General features: G+C 46.4%; 1 protein-coding gene across 1 annotated transcript in view; it reads right to left on the bottom strand.

The window, feature by feature from the left end:
- LOC144598517 (nectin-1-like) overlaps positions 1-20,674 on the bottom strand; it is a 37,799-nt gene that overhangs the window by 4,266 nt on the left and 12,859 nt on the right. Inside the window, exon 2 of the mRNA XM_078408684.1 lies at positions 7,699-8,028. Within this exon, the coding sequence (XP_078264810.1) occupies positions 7,699-8,028 (330 nt within the window). The remainder of the gene's footprint in view (positions 1-7,698; positions 8,029-20,674) is intronic.

Here is a 20,674-nt window from a genome sequence, read left to right as displayed (position 1 = left end):
TAGTAAAAGGGTGGTGAAACTGTGGAATTCATTGCCACAGTCAGCTGTGGAGGCCAAGCCATGGATATTTTTAAGGCAGAGATTGACAGACTCTTGATTCCTAAGGGTATCAGGGGTTATGGGGAGAAGGCAGGAGAATGGGGGTGAGAGGGAAAGATAGGTCAAATGACCATTGATCACCCATTCACACCAGTTCTATGTTACCCAGTTTCTCATCGACTCCCTACACACTAGGAACAATTTACAGAGGCCAATTAACCTACAAACCTGCCCGTCTTTGGGATTTGGGAGGAAATCAGAGGAAACCCATGCAGTCACAGGGAGAACGTGCAAACTCCTCATGGATAGCACCGGTGGTCAGGATTGAACTCAGGTCTCGGGGCAGCAGTTCCACCAGCTGCACCATTCTGTGGCAAACCAGCATCTGCAATTCCTTGTGTCAACATGAATGGTCAGGAGTGAGAGACACTGTATTTATTGCAGAAAATGATAGAATTTAGAATATTACAAATAAAGAATGGGTGCTCCAGAGGGAATGGTGGTCTCGGGATTTGAATTGTCTTTAAGGAAGAACTGAGTGCAGCGATCCCTGATCCCCCAGCAGTCATGTTAGATGACAATGACATCATAGTTATGAGTTAACAAGTGCCCCAATTTTACAGCACTTCAAGTAATTACCTGCAAAGGACACCCATCTATGGGAGGCCCAATGGTGCATTGGTAGGGTTGCTGACTTACAGCGCTAGAGACCCGGGTTTGATCCTGCCTTTGAATGCTGTCTGTACGGAATTTGTACGTTCTCCCTGTGACCATGTGGGTTTTCCTGGTTTCCTCCCACACTCCAAAGACGTGCAGGTTTGTAGGTTAATTGGCTTTGGTTAAATTGTAAACTGTCCCTAGTGCGTAGGATAGTATTAGTGTACGGGGTGATCGCTGGTCAACACAGACTCAGTGGGCTGAAGGGCCTGTTTCCGCGCTGTATCTCTAAAGTCTAACGTCAGAAGAAGGAGTTTTCGCTGATGATTGTGTAATGTTTAGCACCATTTGCACCTCGTGAGATAATAATCTAACTGGAGTAGCCGTAGATGAATTTCAATGCAAGTACTTCTCGTGGGCGCACAAGGAGATTTAGGGCCCCGTGCAGATAGATCGTTGTAATGTCATGACAGATTAGTTTTGTTTAGTTTAGAGATACAACGTGGAAACAGGCACTTTAGCCCAACAAGTCCGTGCCGACCACCGATCACCCATACACTAGTTTTATCCTACACACTAGGAGCAATTTACAGAAGGCAATTAACCTAAAAACCTGCACATCTTTGGGATATGAGAGGAAACCAGAGCACGTGCAAGCTCCACACAGACAGCAGCCGAGGTCAGGGTCAAATAGGGCTGCCAACTGTCCCGTATTCGCCGGGACATCCCGAATTTTGGGCTAAATTGGTTTGTCCCGTACAGGACTGCCCTTGTCCCGTATTAGACCCAGACGGCGTTGTAGGCCCGAACACTGTAGGTCCAGACACTAGGCCCGGACACTGTAGGCCTGAACATTGTAGGCCCAGACACTGTAGGCCCGGACACTGTAGGCCCGGACACTGTAGGCCCAGACACTGTAGGCCCGGACACTAGCGCGGGGGCCGCTGTAGTCCCGGACAGTGTAAGCCTGGGAGCCGCCTAATGGCGGTTGCATAGCAACCCGCCTCCCGGCCCGGGCAGCCGCCATTGGTGGAGCGGGAGCACGTGGCCGCTGGCTGGGTGAGGTCACGTGGGGCACGAGGCGATGATGTCACCCTTTGTCCCTTATTTGGGAGTGAGGAAATTGGGAACCCTAGGATCGAACCCGGGATCTGGAGCAGTGGGGCAGCAACTCTACCGCTGCACCTCTGTGCCTCCCAATATTTATATAAAACAACTAATTCTCATTGACTGCTGGTCTTTGCTGAGGCTTGTAAATCAGATTCCTGATATACAAAGCCTTGTTAGGCCACATTTCAAGACCTGGGAACAATACTGATCATCAGTATTATATGTACGGAAGATGCATTGGGATTGGTCAAAGTACACTGTAGATTTACCAGAATGATATCTACACTCCAAAGATTAAACTACAGCAAACAAGTCCCCATTATTAATAACATTAGGAGATAAATTAGTTTAGAGATGCAGCGTGGAAACAGGCCTTTAGGCTCACTGAGCTCATGCTGACCAATGATCACGTGTGCACTAGTTCTATCCTATGCACAAGGAACAATTTACAGAAACCAATTAACCTACAAACTTGCACGTCTTTGGAACGTGGGAGGAAACTGGAGCAATCGAAGAAAACCCATGCGATCGTAGGGAGAAAGTGCAAAGTCTGTACAGAGAGCATCCTTAGTCAGGATCAAACCTGGGTCTCTGGCGCTGTCAGGCAGCATCTCTACTGCCATGCCACTGCCGCCCTTATAACATTGAGAACTAATTGGGAAATATGCCACAAAAATTATTATTGGTCACGAGCAGTGAAGATAGTCATGCATTTCTTGGAAATTAATTTTTGAAAGGGGTAAATTTTGGGGCAAAAAGTATTTATTAACTCTAGGATTAGGGCACAAAAATAGTGTTGGGGGTTACACGAGTGAAGTTGGAAAACATTTCTACATTCTGCATGCGATAGGAGTGATAGGAGTTTGAAATTCTCTTCTACAAATCCCAGAGATTGAGGGGAAACCTGATAGAAGTCTATAAAATTATGAGAGGCATAGTTAGGGGAGACAGTCAGCACCTATTCCCCAGAGTGGAAATATTACACTTGAGAGGGGCAAAGTTTAAGGGAGATGTGTGTGGCAAGTATTTTATAGAGTGGTGGAGGACTGGAACATGCTGCCAGGGGCAGTGGTGGAGACAGGTACGATAATGGTGTTTAAGAGGCTTTTGGGAAGCACATGGATATGCAGGAAATAGAGGTATATGGTCCACGTGCAGAAAGAGGAGATTAGTTTAACCTTGCATCAATTTTCGGCACGGACATTGAGGGCCAAAGGTAGATTGGGTAGACGCACAAAATCTCTTGGTCACGAGCAGTGAAGATAGTCATGCATTTCTTGGAAATTAATTTCTGAATTAAATCTTTCAGCATTCCATGCTTCAATGTTCTATGTTCATAGTTGCAAGGACAATTGAAATCCATGGTGAAATTGGGATTCACAACTTTTAATTAACCGAAAATATTAAGGGATGCTGGCCCATTTTATTCAGAGCCAGGAGACACAGTTTTCTGAATTAGATTTCTGTTCATAAGAGGAAATATTTTAGTTTGTTTACAGACTGTAAACAACTGTATTTTCTCTTTCTCGTTTTTTAAACAGGAACATAAGTCGTTTAAACATCTCTTTGAAAAATGAACCAAGAACTTGCCCAATCATAATTTGTTGGTTTGAACAAGTTATGCGTTGATTTGTTTCTCTATTATAATGTTTTTCCAAAAGTTGTTGACAACACAATAGTTCTTGTTGACAGAGTCTCGGGATGGGGGCAGCATAATCATCATAATTCAATGCTGCTTCATTGAAAAGCCGAGAGATTGTGAATTCAAGAACCACTCTTTACCCCCAGAGGTAAACGGTGAAACTGAATTCAATTAACAATTAAGAAAACTGCTAGCTTGTTAGGGAAAAAAAATCATTAACATCTTTAACACGAGAGGAATAGATTGGGTAGACGCACAAAATCTCTTGGTCACGAGCAGTGAAGATAGTCATGCATTTCTTGGAAATTAATTTCTGAAAGGGGCAGATTTCGGGTCAAAAAGGGGAATCGAGAACCAGGGGGCATAGGTTTTCTGGTGAAGGGGGAAAGATTTAATAGGAATCTGAGGGGTAACTTTCTCACACAAAGGGTGGTGGCTGCATGGAACGAGCTGCCGGGGGAAGTAGTTGATGCAGGGACTATCTGAATGTTTAAGAAGCAATTAGACAGGTACAAGGATAGGATAGGTTTAGAGGGATATGGTCCAAATGCCGGCAAGTGGGACTGGTGTAGATGGGACATGTTGGTCGGTGTGGGAAGGTTGGGCTGAAGGGCCTGTTTCCACGCTGTGTGACTCTATCACATGTCTAGTCCATATGTGACTTCAATCTCACATGATTAAGACAAGAAATTCCAACGGCCACTTTCTCTGAGCAAGGATTTTGCTGTGGCACAATCACCCACATCCTGGGAGTGAATAAAAAGCTAAACTGCTGCACTGCAATTAGTCAAGCAAAGAACTGGCAAAGACACAATGAAGCCCTCAGTAAACATCTATGGATAAACATTTTAACAATGCTTGTAGTTAAGAAGAATTTAGTTAAGCTACATTTATAGAAATAACTTCCTATAGTTACCTCCTACTGAACCAACCACAAAGTCAAAATTTGAATGCCAAGGGACCCAGCTGCCACACTCACATAGAATAAACCTTGAGTTAGAATACATTTTTCAGTAGAAGTTATCTTGAAAACCGAAATACATGATGAAGTGGATAAGTGACCTCTTTCTCCCATTTTTCTTCCAATTCCAGACTGCAGTCCATAAAGGATGAAAGATGAAGAAAGTCTGAAGAAGGGTCCCGACCCAAAACGTCACCCATCCTTGTTCCCCAAGGGTGCTGCCTGACCCGCTGAGCTACTCCAGCACTAGCTGTCCTTTTGTGCAAAGCGGCATCAGCAGTTCCTAGTTCCTGCAATCCATGAATCATCCAACGAGGATCCTGCACTGGGAGCAGTGGGGCCTCGTACACAGATTGACGCATCCCACCATTCCTGAGGGCAGCGGCATTGTGGGTGTAGGGTGGAGGCGGACATAGGGGAAAGGTTTTACCTTGTAAGGATTCTGCCTAAGTACCGAGTGAAGGGTCCCGACCCAAAACGCCAACTGCCCATCTCCCTCCACAGATGCTGCCTGACCCGCTGAGTTCCTCCAGCAACCTGTTGTTCACTACTTTATATATATGCAAATTAAATAACGACAGACACAAAATGCCGGAGTAATTCAGCTGGTCAGGCAGCATCTCTCGAGAAAAGGAATAGGCGGAGAAGGGTTCCTCTTGTACGCCTCTTGATTTTTTTCCAAAGGATGTGGCTTGCAGTCTTAACACTGAAGATGGTATCTGTTGGAAAATGTACTGCCAGTCAACAATGCCAATGATGTTATTCAGCAACCGTTACACATTAGGCCATAGAACAGTACAGCAAAAGAACAGGTCCTTGGCACACAATGTCTGTACTGAACATGATGCCAAGCTAAACAAATCTCATCTGCATTCGCATGATCCATATCCCTCCAAACCCTGCATATCCATTTGCCTATCTAAAGTGCCACTAACGTTTCTGCCTCTACCACCACCCCTGCCAATGTATTCCAGTCACCCACCATAGTCATAGAGTGATACTGTGTGGTAGCAGGTCCTTTGGCCCAACTGGCCCACACCCACCAACATGTCATATCTACACTAGTCCCACCTGCCTGCGTTTGGCCCATATTCCTCTGAACCTGTCCTATCCACGCTTTGTGTAAATAAAAACTTGCCTATACATCATCTTGAAACTTTGCAGCCAGACTTTGTTCTTCCCCCAGGTCTTTTCCAGCTCCCCCACCCCCCCACTTGCCAATAAAATCAGTCAGTAGAAGTGTTCCGACCCGAAGTGTTACCTATCCATTCATCCGCTGGGTTGAGCGAATAAAAAGGCATCAGAAACTAGGAACTCTCCTTCAGTTTGATCTTGTCCCTATTTTTTTATTTCCTGTCAGTGGAAGAGCATTGGAAAAGGAATAACTAACTGTACAAAGATATGAGGCTTTGTGTGTCTTCCTACTTTTTGCATTGATGTTGCTCTGAGTGATGCAAGCTGGCAGCCCAGTGCTGGGGAGGGGCTCTGAGTGATGCAAGCTGGCAGCCCAGTGCTGGGGAGGGGCTTTGGGTGATGCAAGCTGGCAGCCCAGTGCTGGGGAGGGGCTTTGAGTGATGCAAGCTGGCAGCCCAGTGCTGGGGAGAGGCTTTGAGTGATGCAAACTGGCAGCCCAGTGCTGCGGAGGGACTCTGAGTGATGCAAGCTGGCAGCCCAGTGCTGGGGAGGGGCTTTGAGTGATGCAAGCTGGCAGCCCAGTGCTGGGGAGGGGCTTTGAGTGATGCAAGCTGGCAGCCCAGTGCTGGGGAGGGGCTTTGAGTGATGCAAGCTGGCAGCCCAGTGCTGGGGAGGGGCTTTGAGTGATGCAAGCTGGCAGCCCAGTGCTGGGGAGGGGCTTTGATTCCTCCTCGCAGTTTACAATGATGGTAAACCTCGCTAGCCTGTCCATTCCCTCCAACGCTGCCTGGCCCACTGAGTTCCTCCAGCAATTAGTGTTTTGTTCAGGTTTGTAGCATCTGCAGTCCCCTGTGTCTGTAATTTGACTTTGCTGCTGCCTGTTATTAGCCTGGAATAGTTCAGTGACTCAAAGGGGGCTGTGGTGAGCTTGATAGCCACAGGCTGTACAGGACATGGGCAGGTTCCAGCAGTGGCTGCAGCAAGTTTGCTGATGAACTCTCGGGTGCAGAGAATGTGCCGCACACTTCGCTCCTCACCAAAGCTTGCCGCATGAGAAGCACTGCCCGAGGTCCAGCTCTGGAGTCGACTTCCTGTGCAGTGCCTTCCCCCTCCCCCAACAGCAATCCCTCTTCTCTCCTCTACAACCAGGCAGGAGGAGGCACACGTTTGAAAACGCACACCTCCAGATCCAGGGGTAGTTCCTTCCCAGCTGTTATCAGGCAACTGAACCATCCCAACACCAACTGGAGTGCTGTTCTGACCGACCATCTACTTCATGGGAGACTCTTTCATTGGACTTTACTGGACTTTATCTTGTAGAATAGTGTTAGTACCCGGGGATTGTTGGTCGGTACGGACTCAGTGGGCCAAAGGGCTTGTTTCCGTGCTGTTTCTCGAAACTAAACTAAACTGAACCATCCTATCACCAACTAGAGAGTGCTCCTGACTTAACATCTACTTCATTGGAGACCCTCTTTAATCGGACTGTACTGGACTTTAATCTTGCACTGAACGTTATTCACTTTATCCTGTATCTGTACACTGTGGACGGCTTGATTGTAATCATATATAGTCTTTCCACTGACTGGATAGCACGCAATAAAAAAGCTTTTCACTGTACCTCGGTGCACATGACAATAAACTAAACTAAACTAGTCCGGAATTCTTGTCCCCAGCCAAATCAAAGTGCTGGGAGGATAAATATATCCTCCCAGCCTCCCATCCTCCCAGTCTACCTGCTATAATCAGTCTGAAGAAAGGTCCCAACCTGAAATGTCACCTGTCCATTCCCTCCACAGATGCTGCCTGACCTGATGAGTCTTCCAGCACTTCGATTTTGCTCATGATTCCAGCATCTGCAATTCCTTGTGTCTCCCAGTCCCACAACCTCTTGCCCATTAAATTACCCCGATAAACCAAATTCACAAGTCATAGGAGCAGAATTAGGACATTCGGCCCCTCGAGTCTACTCCGCCATTCAATCATGGCTGATCCACCTTTCAACCCCATTCTCCTGCCTTCTCCCCATAACTCCTGACACCTTTACTAACCTGTCAATCGCTGCCTAAAAATACCCAATGACCTGACCTCCACGACAGTCAAAGCGATGAGTTGGTAGTTGTCATTCAGATGTATATTAAAACTCTACGTTTACCGTTTACATCCAAGCGTACTTTGCCCTCTATTTTGCCGTCTGGATAGGTATGAAATGTGCAGGTGTACCAGCCTCTGTCTGCCGGCTGAACTCCTGTGATTGTGATCGTGGATCGATGTCCATTGACTTCCAGTTTCATTCGTTCACTGTGGAGAGTTGTTGCGTTTGTGGTCACGTGGAACACAGCGAGTTTAGTTCTGTTTTCGGACTTCTTCCATTCGACTAATACCAGTTTGAGATCTTTGTTTGAAGAGGCACAATGTAATGCTGCTGAACTGCCTTTCACAGCAGTCACAGACTCATTACTTTCAAGCTTCATCATGTGAACACCTGGGTGCAGGAAGAGAGGGTATAGGATATTATAAATTAGCGATGTAATCACATTTAGAATGAAAAAGCAGGCAATCACCTATACATTACGTACTAATATAGTGTAAGTAAAGACTTGGATTTTGCTAAAAATATATATTTCAGGAAATTTCTATTGTTTAATACTCTGAAATTCTTTCTTGCTGTTTATAATGGTGTTTACGGAGTACCATGTTTACATATCCGTTTTGCTGCTGCAAGTAAGAATCTCATTGTTCTATTTTGGGACATATGTCAATATGTACTCTTGACGTGACTTCCCTTTGTGAATTTGAAGAATTGTCTTTTGTTTAATAGGGTTGCACAATAGCGCAGCGGCAGAGTTGCTGCCCTACAGCACCACAGACCCAGGTTCGATCCTGACTACGGATGCTGCCTGTGTGTCCTTTGCACTTTCTCCCCGTGACCACGTGGATTTTCTCCGGGTGCTCCGGTTGCCTCCCGCCTTCCAAAGACGTGTGCGGGATAGAACTAGTGTGCGGGTTATTGATGGCTGGCACAGACCCAGTGGACCGAAGGGCCTGTTTCCATGCCGTATCTCTAATTTAATCTAATCTAAACTAGTGTACAGCTGATCGCAGGTCGGCACAGACTCAGTGGGCCGAAGGGCCTGTTTCCATACTGTATCTCTAAACTAAACTAAACTAGTGTACAGCTGATCGCAGGTCGGCGCGTACTCAGTGGGCCGAAGGGCCTGTTTCCATGCTGTATCTCTAAACTAAACTAAACTAAACTAGTGTACGGCTGGTCGCTGGTCGGCATGAAATTGCTGGGCCGAAGGGCCTGTTTCCATGCTGTATCCCTAAATTAAACTAAGCTAAACCAGCGTACGGCTGATCGCTGGTCGGTGTGGACTCAGTGGGCTGAAGCACTTGTTTTCATGCTGTATCTCTAAACCAGGGTTGTCAAACTACCGGCCCATGGGCCCCATCCGGCCCGAGAAGGGGTCCAATCCGGCCTGTGGGATTATTTGGGAACAAAAACCCTCCCCGCTCCCCAGTTCCCGGGGGTGAGTGGAAGCTACACCCATATCTGGCCATTTGGTGATGCGGGCGGGATGGGGAGTGTCAGCGTTGTTGTGGACACCGACCGGGAAGTGCCTGGGCTGCCACCACAGAGACCGCCACCATGTACCTGCGACCCAGGTGAGTGCGTGGATAGAGGCTGGTGGGAAGTCGCCGCACTGTGAATGGGGCCGCAGCCAGTGATCCAAAATCTGAGCTGCTCTCCAGGGTGGGGGCTCTGGGTTTGGGTTGAGGTCAGGTGGGATGTGAAGACGTGCTGGTAGTTATGCGGGAATAGGGAAGAGAAGGGAGAAGGTGGTGGTAAAGGAAGGGGAGGGGGAGCAGATGAGGGAAGGGAGGGATTTTAGGGATGAGGAAGGGGAGAGAGGGTGTCGAGGGAGGGGAGTGGGGGAGTAGGTGGGGGAGTAAAGAAAGGAAGTAGGGAGGGAGGGGGTGAGGAAGGGAGCAGATGAGAGAAGGAATGATGTTTAGGGATGAGGGAAGGGAGGGGATTTAGGGATGAGGTAAGGAAAGAGAGAGAAGGGAGGGGAGTGGGGGAGTAGTTGGAAGGAAGGAAGTGGGGATGAGAGAATGGATAGGTGGAGGAAAGGGAGAGGGCAGGTGAGGGAGAAGGTGAGGGTAGAGAAAGACAGGAGAGGTGAGGGGAGAAGATGTGAGCGGAAGGAAGAAAGACATAAGGAGAAGGATGGGGAGTGGGGCCTTCAGGTGAGATGATGGACAGACCATCTTTCACCATGCCAGGCAGCTGCTGTCTGGCTGTTCACTACCCAGCCAGCCCATTGTGGGCAAAACATAAACACTGGAGGAAGACTGTAAGACAGGGGAACAGAATTAGGCTATTTAGCCCATCGTCTACTTTGCCATTCAACCATGGCTGATCTGTTTTCTCTCTCAACCACATTCCATTGTTTTCTTTCTCCCTGTAACCTAATCAAGACCGATCAATCTCTGCCTCAAAAATACCCAATGTCTTGACCTCCACCGCTGTCTGCAGCAATGAATTCCACAGATTCACCACCCATTCCTCCTCATCTCCATTTTGAATGTATGACCTTTTATTCTGATGCTGTGTCCTCTGGTCCTAGACTCTCCTATTACTGGAAACATTATTTCCACATCCACTCTCGGGCCTAGATACCAATCATAAAAGTAATGCTTGCTAGGTAATCTTCTTGATAAGAAACAAAATTCATAAAGTGAAACACTTTGTAGTTATTGCAGAGACTGAGACACATGAGAGCAGGTTGAAAAACAAAGGCAAGGAGAGCTGTGGGAGCAGGCGCACGTGCGTCCGTACGTGCACAACTGATCCGGCCCGCATGAAGTCGCATTTTACCCATTCCAGCCCGTGACCTAAAATGAGTTTGACACCCCTGCTCTAAACTAAACTAAACTAGTGTATGGGTGATCACAGGTCAGCGCGGACTCGGTGGACGAAGGGCCTGTTTCCACGCCGTATCTCTAAACTCTAAACTCTAACTCCGCACTTCTGCAAGTACGGAAAGGTTGAATGTCGTGCGAGGTGGCTGCTAGGCTTTGTCCACTGAGCAGGAAGGAGCTCACACTTGCTGCCATTCTCCACGGTGCTTGCTGAGAAATCGCTGCCCGCAGCCGTGCCAAGTTATTCCTGGAAATGAACAGTGACCCAGTTCATTTTATTGGAGCGGAATGACGGCAAGAACCTTGCTAAGTGTTATACGGTTTACATTTGTAATTGTTTATGGAATTGCTTGAAGTTTGTTTGGCTAGCTTTGATGGGGTGGACGTGTTGCTGGATTGCTTCCAGTTCTGTTCAGTAACAAGACTGTTAATGCTGTTTATTTAGGTACCGAGGTTTTTCCTTAATACTGAGCTTTATGCTCTTCTCCGGTACTGGAGGAAATTCTGGGAATGATGCAAGGCAACTGGAAAGCTGCTTGATGCCTGTGGATTACAATGGCCACTTTTGAAACATGGTGACTCTTGTGTAATGTACCATTCCTACATTCTTGCATTTGTGTCTATGTAAAGTGGGATTATTACTGAACTGTATGCAAAAAAGAAACTTCACTGTCCCTAAGTACATGTGACAACAAAGTACCATTGGCCCTGCTGGAGTTTGTGGTGTCTGTGTGTAACCTGTCTGTGACTGACAGGGAACTAGTTCAAGTGCATCTTTAGATACGCCTCAGATTCCATCTGGCCAGCGTTACCTCAACTTGTACATGTATTTTGTCTGTACGTAAGCTGCAACGATGCTGAGAACTATATTCTGCACTTTGTATCTTCCCCTCTGCTCTACCTATTTTACAGGTCTGTCACCCGATTTTCCAGCATCCTTGGTCCCATTGCCTTTCTGGATTATCCATTTTGCCGGAACAACTGCAGTCACGGCCTCTGACAGGAGTCCAACGTTACCGTGACGGTCCGCCTCGGCCACTGAAGAGCCGGGAGCGCAAAGTCTGCCTCGGAGGTCGGCTATGGGAACAGATCTGCCGGCTCCGGCCGGGCCGGAGTTCCAGAGCCCCGGCCGCAGGAGGTAAATTCGACCTAGCGATCGGCCGCAGAAGACACGATGAGGTTGGGATCGGCTGCCTAACCAGGCCTAGGGGTCACAGTTTTGGGAGGATTTCTGGAGAAGATTCCAAGTGTGCTCTTGTCATTTGTTCCAGTTTAAAGGAGGTGCATGACCACCAGTTGTCGGAAAATTGGTGGTGGACAAGTATTTGATTTGTATTTATGTATCGTATTATCTGATCTGAAAGAAAACCCTTTCACTGTAGCTCAGTACACGTCACACTAATTAACTTAAACATAAACTTAAGCTATGGCCGTGGGCAGGGGATGTCCAATTTAACCCTGAAGATGGGACCATCTAACCCTGTGTCATTTTTTTCCACTCAATTCACTATGTCCAGCTTATGACATAATTAATGGATTTGCCGTTAGACATGGATCAGAATTAGGCCATTCGGCCCATTGTGTCTGCTCTACCATTCAATCATGGCCGATCTATTTATCCATCTCAATCCCATCCTCCTGCCTTCTCCCTGTAACCTTTGACACCCTCACTAACCAAGAAACTACCGATCTCCACTTTAAAAATACCCAATGTCTTGGCCTCCACAGCCATCTGTGGCAACGAATTCCACAGATTCACCCCTCTCTGGCTAAAAAAATTCCCCCTCATTTCCATTCCAAGCATACGTCCTTTTAATCTGAGGCTATGGCCTCTGGTCCTAGACTCCCACTAGTGGAAACATCCTCTCCACATCCACTCTAACCAGGCCTTTCATTATTTAGCAGGTTTCAATGAGATGCCCCCTCATCTTCTAAGTTCCAGCGAGTGCAAGCCCAGTGCCATCAAGCAGTCCTCACACATGAACCCAATCCAGGAAATTGTCTGGAAATCCAGAATCTCTGTAGGGCGGCACAGTGGCGCAGCGGTAAAGTTGCAGCCTTACAACGCCGGTGACCCAGGTTCGATCCTGACTACGGGTGCTGTCTGTACGGAGGTTGTATGTTCCCTGTGACCTGCCTGGGTTGTCTCCAGGTGCTCCGATATCCTTCCTCACTCCAAGGACATGCAGGTTTGTAGGCTAATCGGCTTCGTTAAAATGGTAAATTGTCCCTAGAGTGTATGATAGCGTTAGTGTGCGGGGATCGCTGGTCGGCGTGGACTCGGTGGGCTGAAGGGCCTGCTTTGCTGGACATTGCATCTCTAAACTAAAAACTGCTCTACCACCATGCACATGGAGTCCAGGGTACAGTGCAAACCTCCATGCCATTCCACCGCTTGCTCTGCTGAATCTATCCTCTGACTCCGTCATCACTATCTTCTTCACTGTCTTCACTATCACTGTCTGAAGAAGGGTTCCAACCCAAAACGTCACCTATTCCTCTTCTCCAGTGGTGCTGCCTGACCCGCTGAGTTACTCCAGCTTTATGTGTCTATCACTGACTCCAATCCCAGTCAAATATCTGGAGCAAATTCAACAACTCCTTTCAGTTCAATGGAGAAAAATAGCTGTGAGGGAGGCAAGCTACAAGAAGCCAATTCAATTGACTTAATTTATATTTGTTCAATTTTTTTCAACGCCTGAATTGAAATCTTTAAAATGTTTGATATGATGGTGACAATTTTAACAGTGGATTTAATATTTAATAGTTGTCAAATATATTTGACTGTGCATTTCACAGACATCACAAGCATTCATGTCTTTCACAACATCTGACAGGCATTTTAAACTGAGCGAGTGAATTAATTGGTTGTCACAGAACCTCAGTGAGATCGTCAATTTGGAGATATAGCACGGAAACAGTCCCTTCAGCTCACCGAGTCCGTGCCGACCAACAATCCCCCAGACACTAGCTCTATCCTACACACAAGGGACAATTTACTCCAAAGACGTACAGGTATGTAGGTTAATTGGCTGGGTAAATGTAAAAATTGTCCCTAGTGGGTGTAGGATAGTGTTAATGTACGGGGCGGCACGGACTTGGTGGGCCGAAAAGGCCTGTTTCCGGCTGTATATATATGATATGATGATATGATATGATATGATATGATATGATGATTTACAGAAGCCAATTAACCTACTAACCTGCCTGACTTTGGAATGTGGGGGGAGACCGGAATACCCAGGGAAAACCCACGTGGTCACAGGGAGAATGTACAAACACCATACAGACAGCCCTCGAGGTCAGGATCGGACGCAGGTCTCTGGTGCTATAAAGCGGCAACTCTACCGCTGCACCACTGTGCCGCCCTGAATTAGCAAGGCACGGTGCAGTATCAGGATCTTGCTGGTCAGGTTGGAGGCTTGTTGGTGGGAGAGATCTCAAAAGGTATGAGCAGGTTTAAAGTGCAGGCAACCAGTCATCACAGGCAGCAAACACTTAGGTTGAAATTCCCATCGTGTGCAGTTGCTAGACATTCATTCCGCACACGGTTGGCGCGTGGTCAAGCTTCACGGTGCTTCAATGCAAATCTTAAGAACTCCATTTTTACAGTAACTCAGCTGGTCAGGAGGCACAGTGGTACAGCTGGTAGACTTGCTGCCTCACAGCACCGGAGACCCGGATTCGATCCTCACCTCGGGTGTCGTCTGCGTGGAATTTGTGCATTCTCCCTGTGACCTCATGGGATTCCTCTGGGTACTCTGGTTTCCTCTGACATCCCAAAGACGTGCAGGTTTGTAGGTTCATTGGCCTCTGTAAATTTATCCTAATGTGTAGGGAGTGGATGTGAAAGTGGGATAATATAGAATGAGTGTGAACGGGGAATCATTGGTCGGTGTGGACTCAGTGGGCCGAAGGGCCTGTTGCCATGCTGATTCTTTCTTTCTTTCAATAAATCAATAAATCAATTTCAATGCTTCTCTGGAGAGAAGAGGACACAAAGTGCTGGAGTAACTCAGCGTGTCAGGCAGCATCCCTGGAGAGCATGGATAGGTGACGTTTCAGGTCGAGACCTTCTTCAGACTGAAGGAAGGTCTTGCCTCAAAATGCCACCTATCCATGTCCTCCAGAGGTGCTGCCTGACACGCTGAGTTACTCCAGCACTTTGTGTCTTTATTGTATACCAGCATTTGCAGTTCCTTGTACCTCTCTTAATTTTTACAGTCCCCATTTTGACTTGTATGGTTACTTAGCTCCATGTGGAGGTTTTTTTCTGTTGTCACTTCAAGCCATGCTTGTTGTAATGACAGGCAGAGTTTTATTGGTGCTTTGTGGCAGCTGTGTGATGCCAGTATGTTTAGTCTGTGATGTTGGTGCCGTGCAAAGCTCACAGACTGTCGATAGGTGTGAGTTGCTATGGTTACAGCTAGCACTTGCAACTGATGAATGCCAGTGTGTCCCTCTATGAATATATTTGAATTGCCATCAGTGCAGTTGTTTTGTTTGCTAATTATTTCATGTTCATTGAACATTTGTGAATACCATTGGTTGTGCCATGTTATAATGTGCTTTCATTATCTGCATATTTTTACAAAACAGGTATCACAAAACCTGGGAGTCCGCATCACAGAGGATCTGACATGGGCAACGCACATTGCCGCACTGGTGGGTAAGGCAAAGCAGCGCCTTTCACCACCTTAGACAGCTGAGGAAATTCAGAGTGTCTCTGAGGATCCTTCATTGCTTCTACTCTGGGGCTGTAGAGAGCATCCTGTCCGGCAACATTACAGTCTGGTTTGGGAACAGCTCTGCCCAGGACAGGATGGCCCTGCAGAGAGTAGTGCGTTCGGCAGAACGCACCATGGGAACTACACTCGTCCCCCTGCAGGACCTATACATCAGGAGGTGCAGATCCAGAGCAAGCAAGATCATGAGGGACCCCTGCCACCCCAGCAACGGACTGTTCCAGATGCTACGGTCAGGCAAACGCCTCCGCTGTCACGCTGTGAAAACGGAGAGGATGAGACGGAGTTTCTTCCTACAGGCCATCAGGACTGTCAACTTTTATAACTCCAGAGACTAAATTTTTGTCTACACTATAGTAACTTATTAACTTTATTTATATGCTGTAACTGGAATTCTTTTTTGTGCACAATCCGCAGGCATTGCCACTTTCATTTCACTGCACATCGTGTATGTGTATGTGACAAATAAACTTGACTTGACCACAAATAATGGGCAGAGGGGTAGAGTTGTCACAGGTGGCACAGCGGTAGAGTTGCTGCTTAAAGCGAGCGCCAAAGACCCGGATTCGATCGTGACTACGCGTGCTGTCTGTACGGAGTTTGTACATTCTCTCTGTGACTGCGTGGGTTTTCTCCGGGTGCTTTGGTTTCCTCCCGCACTCCTAAGACATACAGGTTTGTAGGCTAATTGGCTTGGTATAATTGTAAATTGGCCCTCGTGTGTAGGATAGTGCTAGTGTGTCCGGATCGCTGGTCGGCACAGACTTGGTGGGCCGAAGGGCCTGTTTCCATGCCGTATCTCTAATCTAAACTAAATTAAAAACTAAAATATACTGCTGGTAGACAGTTTATTAAAATATTATCTTAATATACTGTATTAACTTCCAATGTTGAAAATTGGCTGGATTTCTAAACATGTTAAATCCATGTTATTTTTGAGAATTAATTGCAATATAAATGATGTATTTATGGCAATGATGTATTCGAGCGAGTTAGATATAACTCTTGGGGCTAACGGAATCAAGGGATATGGGGAGAAAGCAGGAACGGGATACTGATTCTGGATGATCTGCCATGATCATATTGAATGGCGATGCTGGCTCAAAGGGCTGAATGGCCTACTCCTGCACCTACTTTCTATTTTTCTAATATCACCTCGACTTTTAAAAACCACAATAGTATCTGTTAAAATAAGCCAACTGTCTTTGATGGATAAATGCAATTACTACTTTCTTTTTGTTTCTGATTATACTTTCTTGGGCAGGAAAGACTTGTTTGGAAGAAGCTGACTCTATGCGGCAAGTAAAAGAATCTTTGACTGGAAACATTCATTCTGTTTCTCTTTCAACAGATGCTGCCTGACGAGCTGAGTGATTTCAGCATCTTCAGATTTTATTTTTGAACCCTTCACAATTCACTTTCTTTCCACTCTGAAAGGCTGCCATTGCTCATTTCCTAGTCTGGGACAGAGCATCTTGCTTTATCATCAACTCCACAATAATTACATTATCCGACTGCTCACGTTATAAAAGGTGATGAGTTAGATCAAGCTCTGTCTGCTTTTGGGCCATAATGCCTATGTTTGTATACTTGTCGCCCAACTGAAACATCAGGACAGACGATTCAATAGATTAGTCATAGAGTCCACACCGACCAACCTGCCCCATCTACACTAGTCCCACCTGCCTACGTTTGACCCATATCCCTCTAAACTTGTCCATTAACCCTGTCTATTCCCCTCATGATTTTACACACCTCTATGAGATCACCTCCTGCCCTCCAAGGAATATAGTCCTTGCCTGCCAAACCTCTGCCTAAAGCTCAAGAGGACTTGGGTCGAATGGTCTGTTTCTGTGCTGTATGATTCTGTGACTATTTCAGATTTCTTACATCACATTAGCTGATTTCGATTGGATCCTCAAAGGATGACAAGGATGCTTGACCCACTTTTCAGTAGTCCTAAATCTGAGTTGTCCTGAGTTGTCTTAGTCCCAAATCTAACTTTTCTTGGATTGGAACATATAAAAACAAACGTGGATAAATGAACCACAAAGGCAGTTATCTTCTATCTATCTATCTATCTATCTATCTATATAATACTAAAACTCAGATCTTGTGTATATTTTTTTTTGTGGTTTGGCCTGATATATTCGTAACAGCGATTGCAGCAAAACGGCGGACCGTAGCGTGACGGTTTTCGCATCGCCTCAATCGCCAATCTCGCGCTCGCTCGGCCGTGATATTTTCATTTAATTTGGTCGCGTGTTTTTTAAGTTACAGAGGTTTTAAAGCGCTGCACCCCCCTTTTTCAGGGGGGCGCTGCGGTGCAGATTTAGTTTTCAGCTTGTGGCTTGTGACGGCTACATTGTTTCGAAAAGTTTCCAGAAAAGGATTTCGTTTTCAGCTTGTGACGGCTACATTGTTTCGAAAGGTTTCCAGAAAAGCACTGATTGTTTTGTTATTGCAAGTCAAGTCAAGTCAAGTCAAGTCAATTATATTTGTATAGCACATTTAAAAACAACCCATGTTGACCAAAGTGCTGCACATCTGATTAGGAAAAAAAAAAAAAAAAGAAGGTTATAGTGGTCACTTGACATACACAGATCAGGAGGACGGGCCCAACGGGCACACTTGGAGAGTAAGAGTGGGGCTGGGGGAGGAGAGAATGGGGGGTGTGGGGACGGGCCCAACGGGCCCGCTTTGAACGGGCACACTTGTTCTAGTATAATACTAAAACTCAGATCTTGTGTATATTTTTTTTTGTGGTTTGGCCTGATATATTCGTAACAGCGATTGCAGCAAAACGGCGGACCGTAGCGTGACGGTTTTCGCACCGCCTCAATCGCCAATCTCGCGCTCGCTCGGCCGTGATATTTTCATTTAATTTGGTCGCGTGTTTTTTAAGTTACAGAGGTTTTAAAGCGCTGCACCCCCCTTTTTCAGGGGGGCGCTGCGGTGCAGATTTAGTTTTCAGCTTGTGGCTTGTGACGGCTACATTGTTTCGAAAAGTTTCCAGAAAAGGATTTCGTTTTCAGCTTGTGACGGCTACATTGTTTCGAAAGGTTTCCAGAAAAGCACTGATTGTTTTGTTATTGCAAGTCAAGTCAAGTCAAGTCAAGTCAATTATATTTGTATAGCACATTTAAAAACAACCCATGTTGACCAAAGTGCTGCACATCTGATTAGGAAAAAAAAAAAAAAAGAAGGTTATAGTGGTCACTTGACATACACAGATCAGGAGGACGGGCCCAACGGGCACACTTGGAGAGTAAGAGTGGGGCTGGGGGAGGAGAGAATGGGGGGTGTGGGGACGGGCCCAACGGGCCCGCTTTGAACGGGCACACTTGTTCTAGTATAATACTAAAACTCAGATCTTGTGTATATTTTTTTTTGTGGTTTGGCCTGATATATTCGTAACAGCGATTGCAGCAAAACGGCGGACCCTAGCACGACGGTTTTCGCACCGCCTCAATCGCCAATCTCGCGCTCGCTCGGCCGTGATATTTTCATTTAATTTGGTCGCGTGTTTTTTAAGTTACAGAGGTTTTAAAGCGCTGCCCCCCCCCCTTTTTCAGGGGGGCGCTGCGGTGCAGATTTAGTTTTCAGCTTGTGGCTTGTGACGGCTACATTGTTTCGAAAAGTTTCCAGAAAAGCACTGATTGTTTTGTTATTGCAAGTCAAGTCAAGTCAAGTCAAGTCAATTATGTGTATAGCACATTTAAAAACAACCCATGTTGACCAAAGTGCTGCACATCTGATTAGGAAAAAAAAAAAAAAAGAAGGTTATAGTGGTCACTTGACATACACAGATCAGGAGGACGGACCCAACGGGCACACTTGGAGAGTAAGAGTGGGGCTGGGGGAGGAGAGAATGGGGGGTGTGGGGATGGGCCCAACGGGCCCGCTTTGAACGGGCACACTTGTTCTAGTATACTACTAAAACTCAGATCTTGTATATATATTTTTTTTGGGTTTGACCTGAATTATTTGATATGTTTGCGCGTAACAGCGATTGCGGCAAAACGGTGAACAGTAGCGTGACGGTTTTCACACCGCCTTAATCGCCAACCTCCCAAACGACCGGCCGTGATATTTTCATTTGCTTTGGTCGCGTGTTTTTTAAGTTACAGAGGTTTTAAAGCGCTGCCCCCCCCCCTTTTCAGGGGGGCGCTGCGGTGCAGATTTAGCCTTCAGCTTGTGACGGCTACATTGTTTCAAAAAGTTTCCAGATCACTGCTTGTTTTAAAGTAGTTTTTTTTGTTATTGCAAGTCACTTGACATACACAGATCAGGAGGACGGGCCCAACAGGCACACTTGGAGAATGCTGATTGTTTTAAAGTAGTCTTTTTTGTTATTGCAAGTCACTTGACATACACAGATCAGGAGGACGGGCCCAATGGGCACACTTGGAGAGTAAGAGTGGGGCTGGGGGAGGAGAGAATGGGGGGTGTGGGGACGGGCCCAACGGGCCCGCTTTGCAGATTTAGTCTTCAGCTTGTGACGGCTACATTGTTTCGAAAAGTTTCCAGAAAAGCACTGATTGTTTTAAAGTGGTTTTTTTTTGTTATTGCAAGTCAAGTCAAGTCAAGACAAGTCAATTTTATTTGTATAGCACATTTAAAAACAACCCACGTTGACCAAAGTGCTGCACATCTGATTAGGAAAATAAAAAATAAAAAAGTTATAGTGGTCACTTGACATACACAGATCAGGAGGACGGGCCCAACGGGCACACTTGGAGAGTAAGAGTGGGGCTGGGGGAGGAGAGAATGGGGGGTGTGGGGACAGGCCCAACGGGCCCGCTTTGCTAGTCTATATACTAAAACTCTCATTTGTTATCTTGTTTGTGACTGAACTTCAGCCAAAACGGTACACGATAGCGTGACAATTTTAGGCCCACCTTACTCACCATTGTCACTTTAGTGATAATGCAAGTAGTTTTATTGAAATCGGTGTTATATTTTTAAAGTTATTCACATTTTAAAGTTTAAAAGGAGGGGAGGGGAGGGGAGGAGGGAGGGAGGGAGGAAGGGGGAGTGGGGGAGAGGGGAGGGTTGAGGAGAGAGGGGAGTGGGGGGACAGGGTGCTGCACCAATGCAGGAGAGGTTTGGGCCCAACGGTCCACTTAGTCTAGTGTACATATAAAAGACGTATTACTTGATCCATAGGCTTCTTTTAACAATTAACCTTTGAGGATCCAATCAAAATGAGAATTTATGTGATAAAAGAAATCTGATAGTCATAGGGCACAGAAACAGACTCTTCGACCCAACTCCTCCTGTGTGAAAGGCAGAGTTCAAGGAGAATGTAGCAGACCACACACAGCACTAGTCACAAAATAGAACTGGTTGTTCAATCAGCAGAGCATAGAACACCTATATGTGCACATGACACAGATGCATGCAGCATCTCTGGAGTACTTGGATAGGTGATGTTTCGAGTTGGGATCCCTCTTA

This window comes from Rhinoraja longicauda, chromosome 12 (assembly GCF_053455715.1).
Source record: "Rhinoraja longicauda isolate Sanriku21f chromosome 12, sRhiLon1.1, whole genome shotgun sequence".
Taxonomy (NCBI): Eukaryota; Metazoa; Chordata; class Chondrichthyes; order Rajiformes; family Arhynchobatidae; genus Rhinoraja; species Rhinoraja longicauda.
The sequence above is the reverse complement of the archived record's forward strand: the minus strand, read 5'-3'. Positions and strand labels throughout refer to the sequence as shown.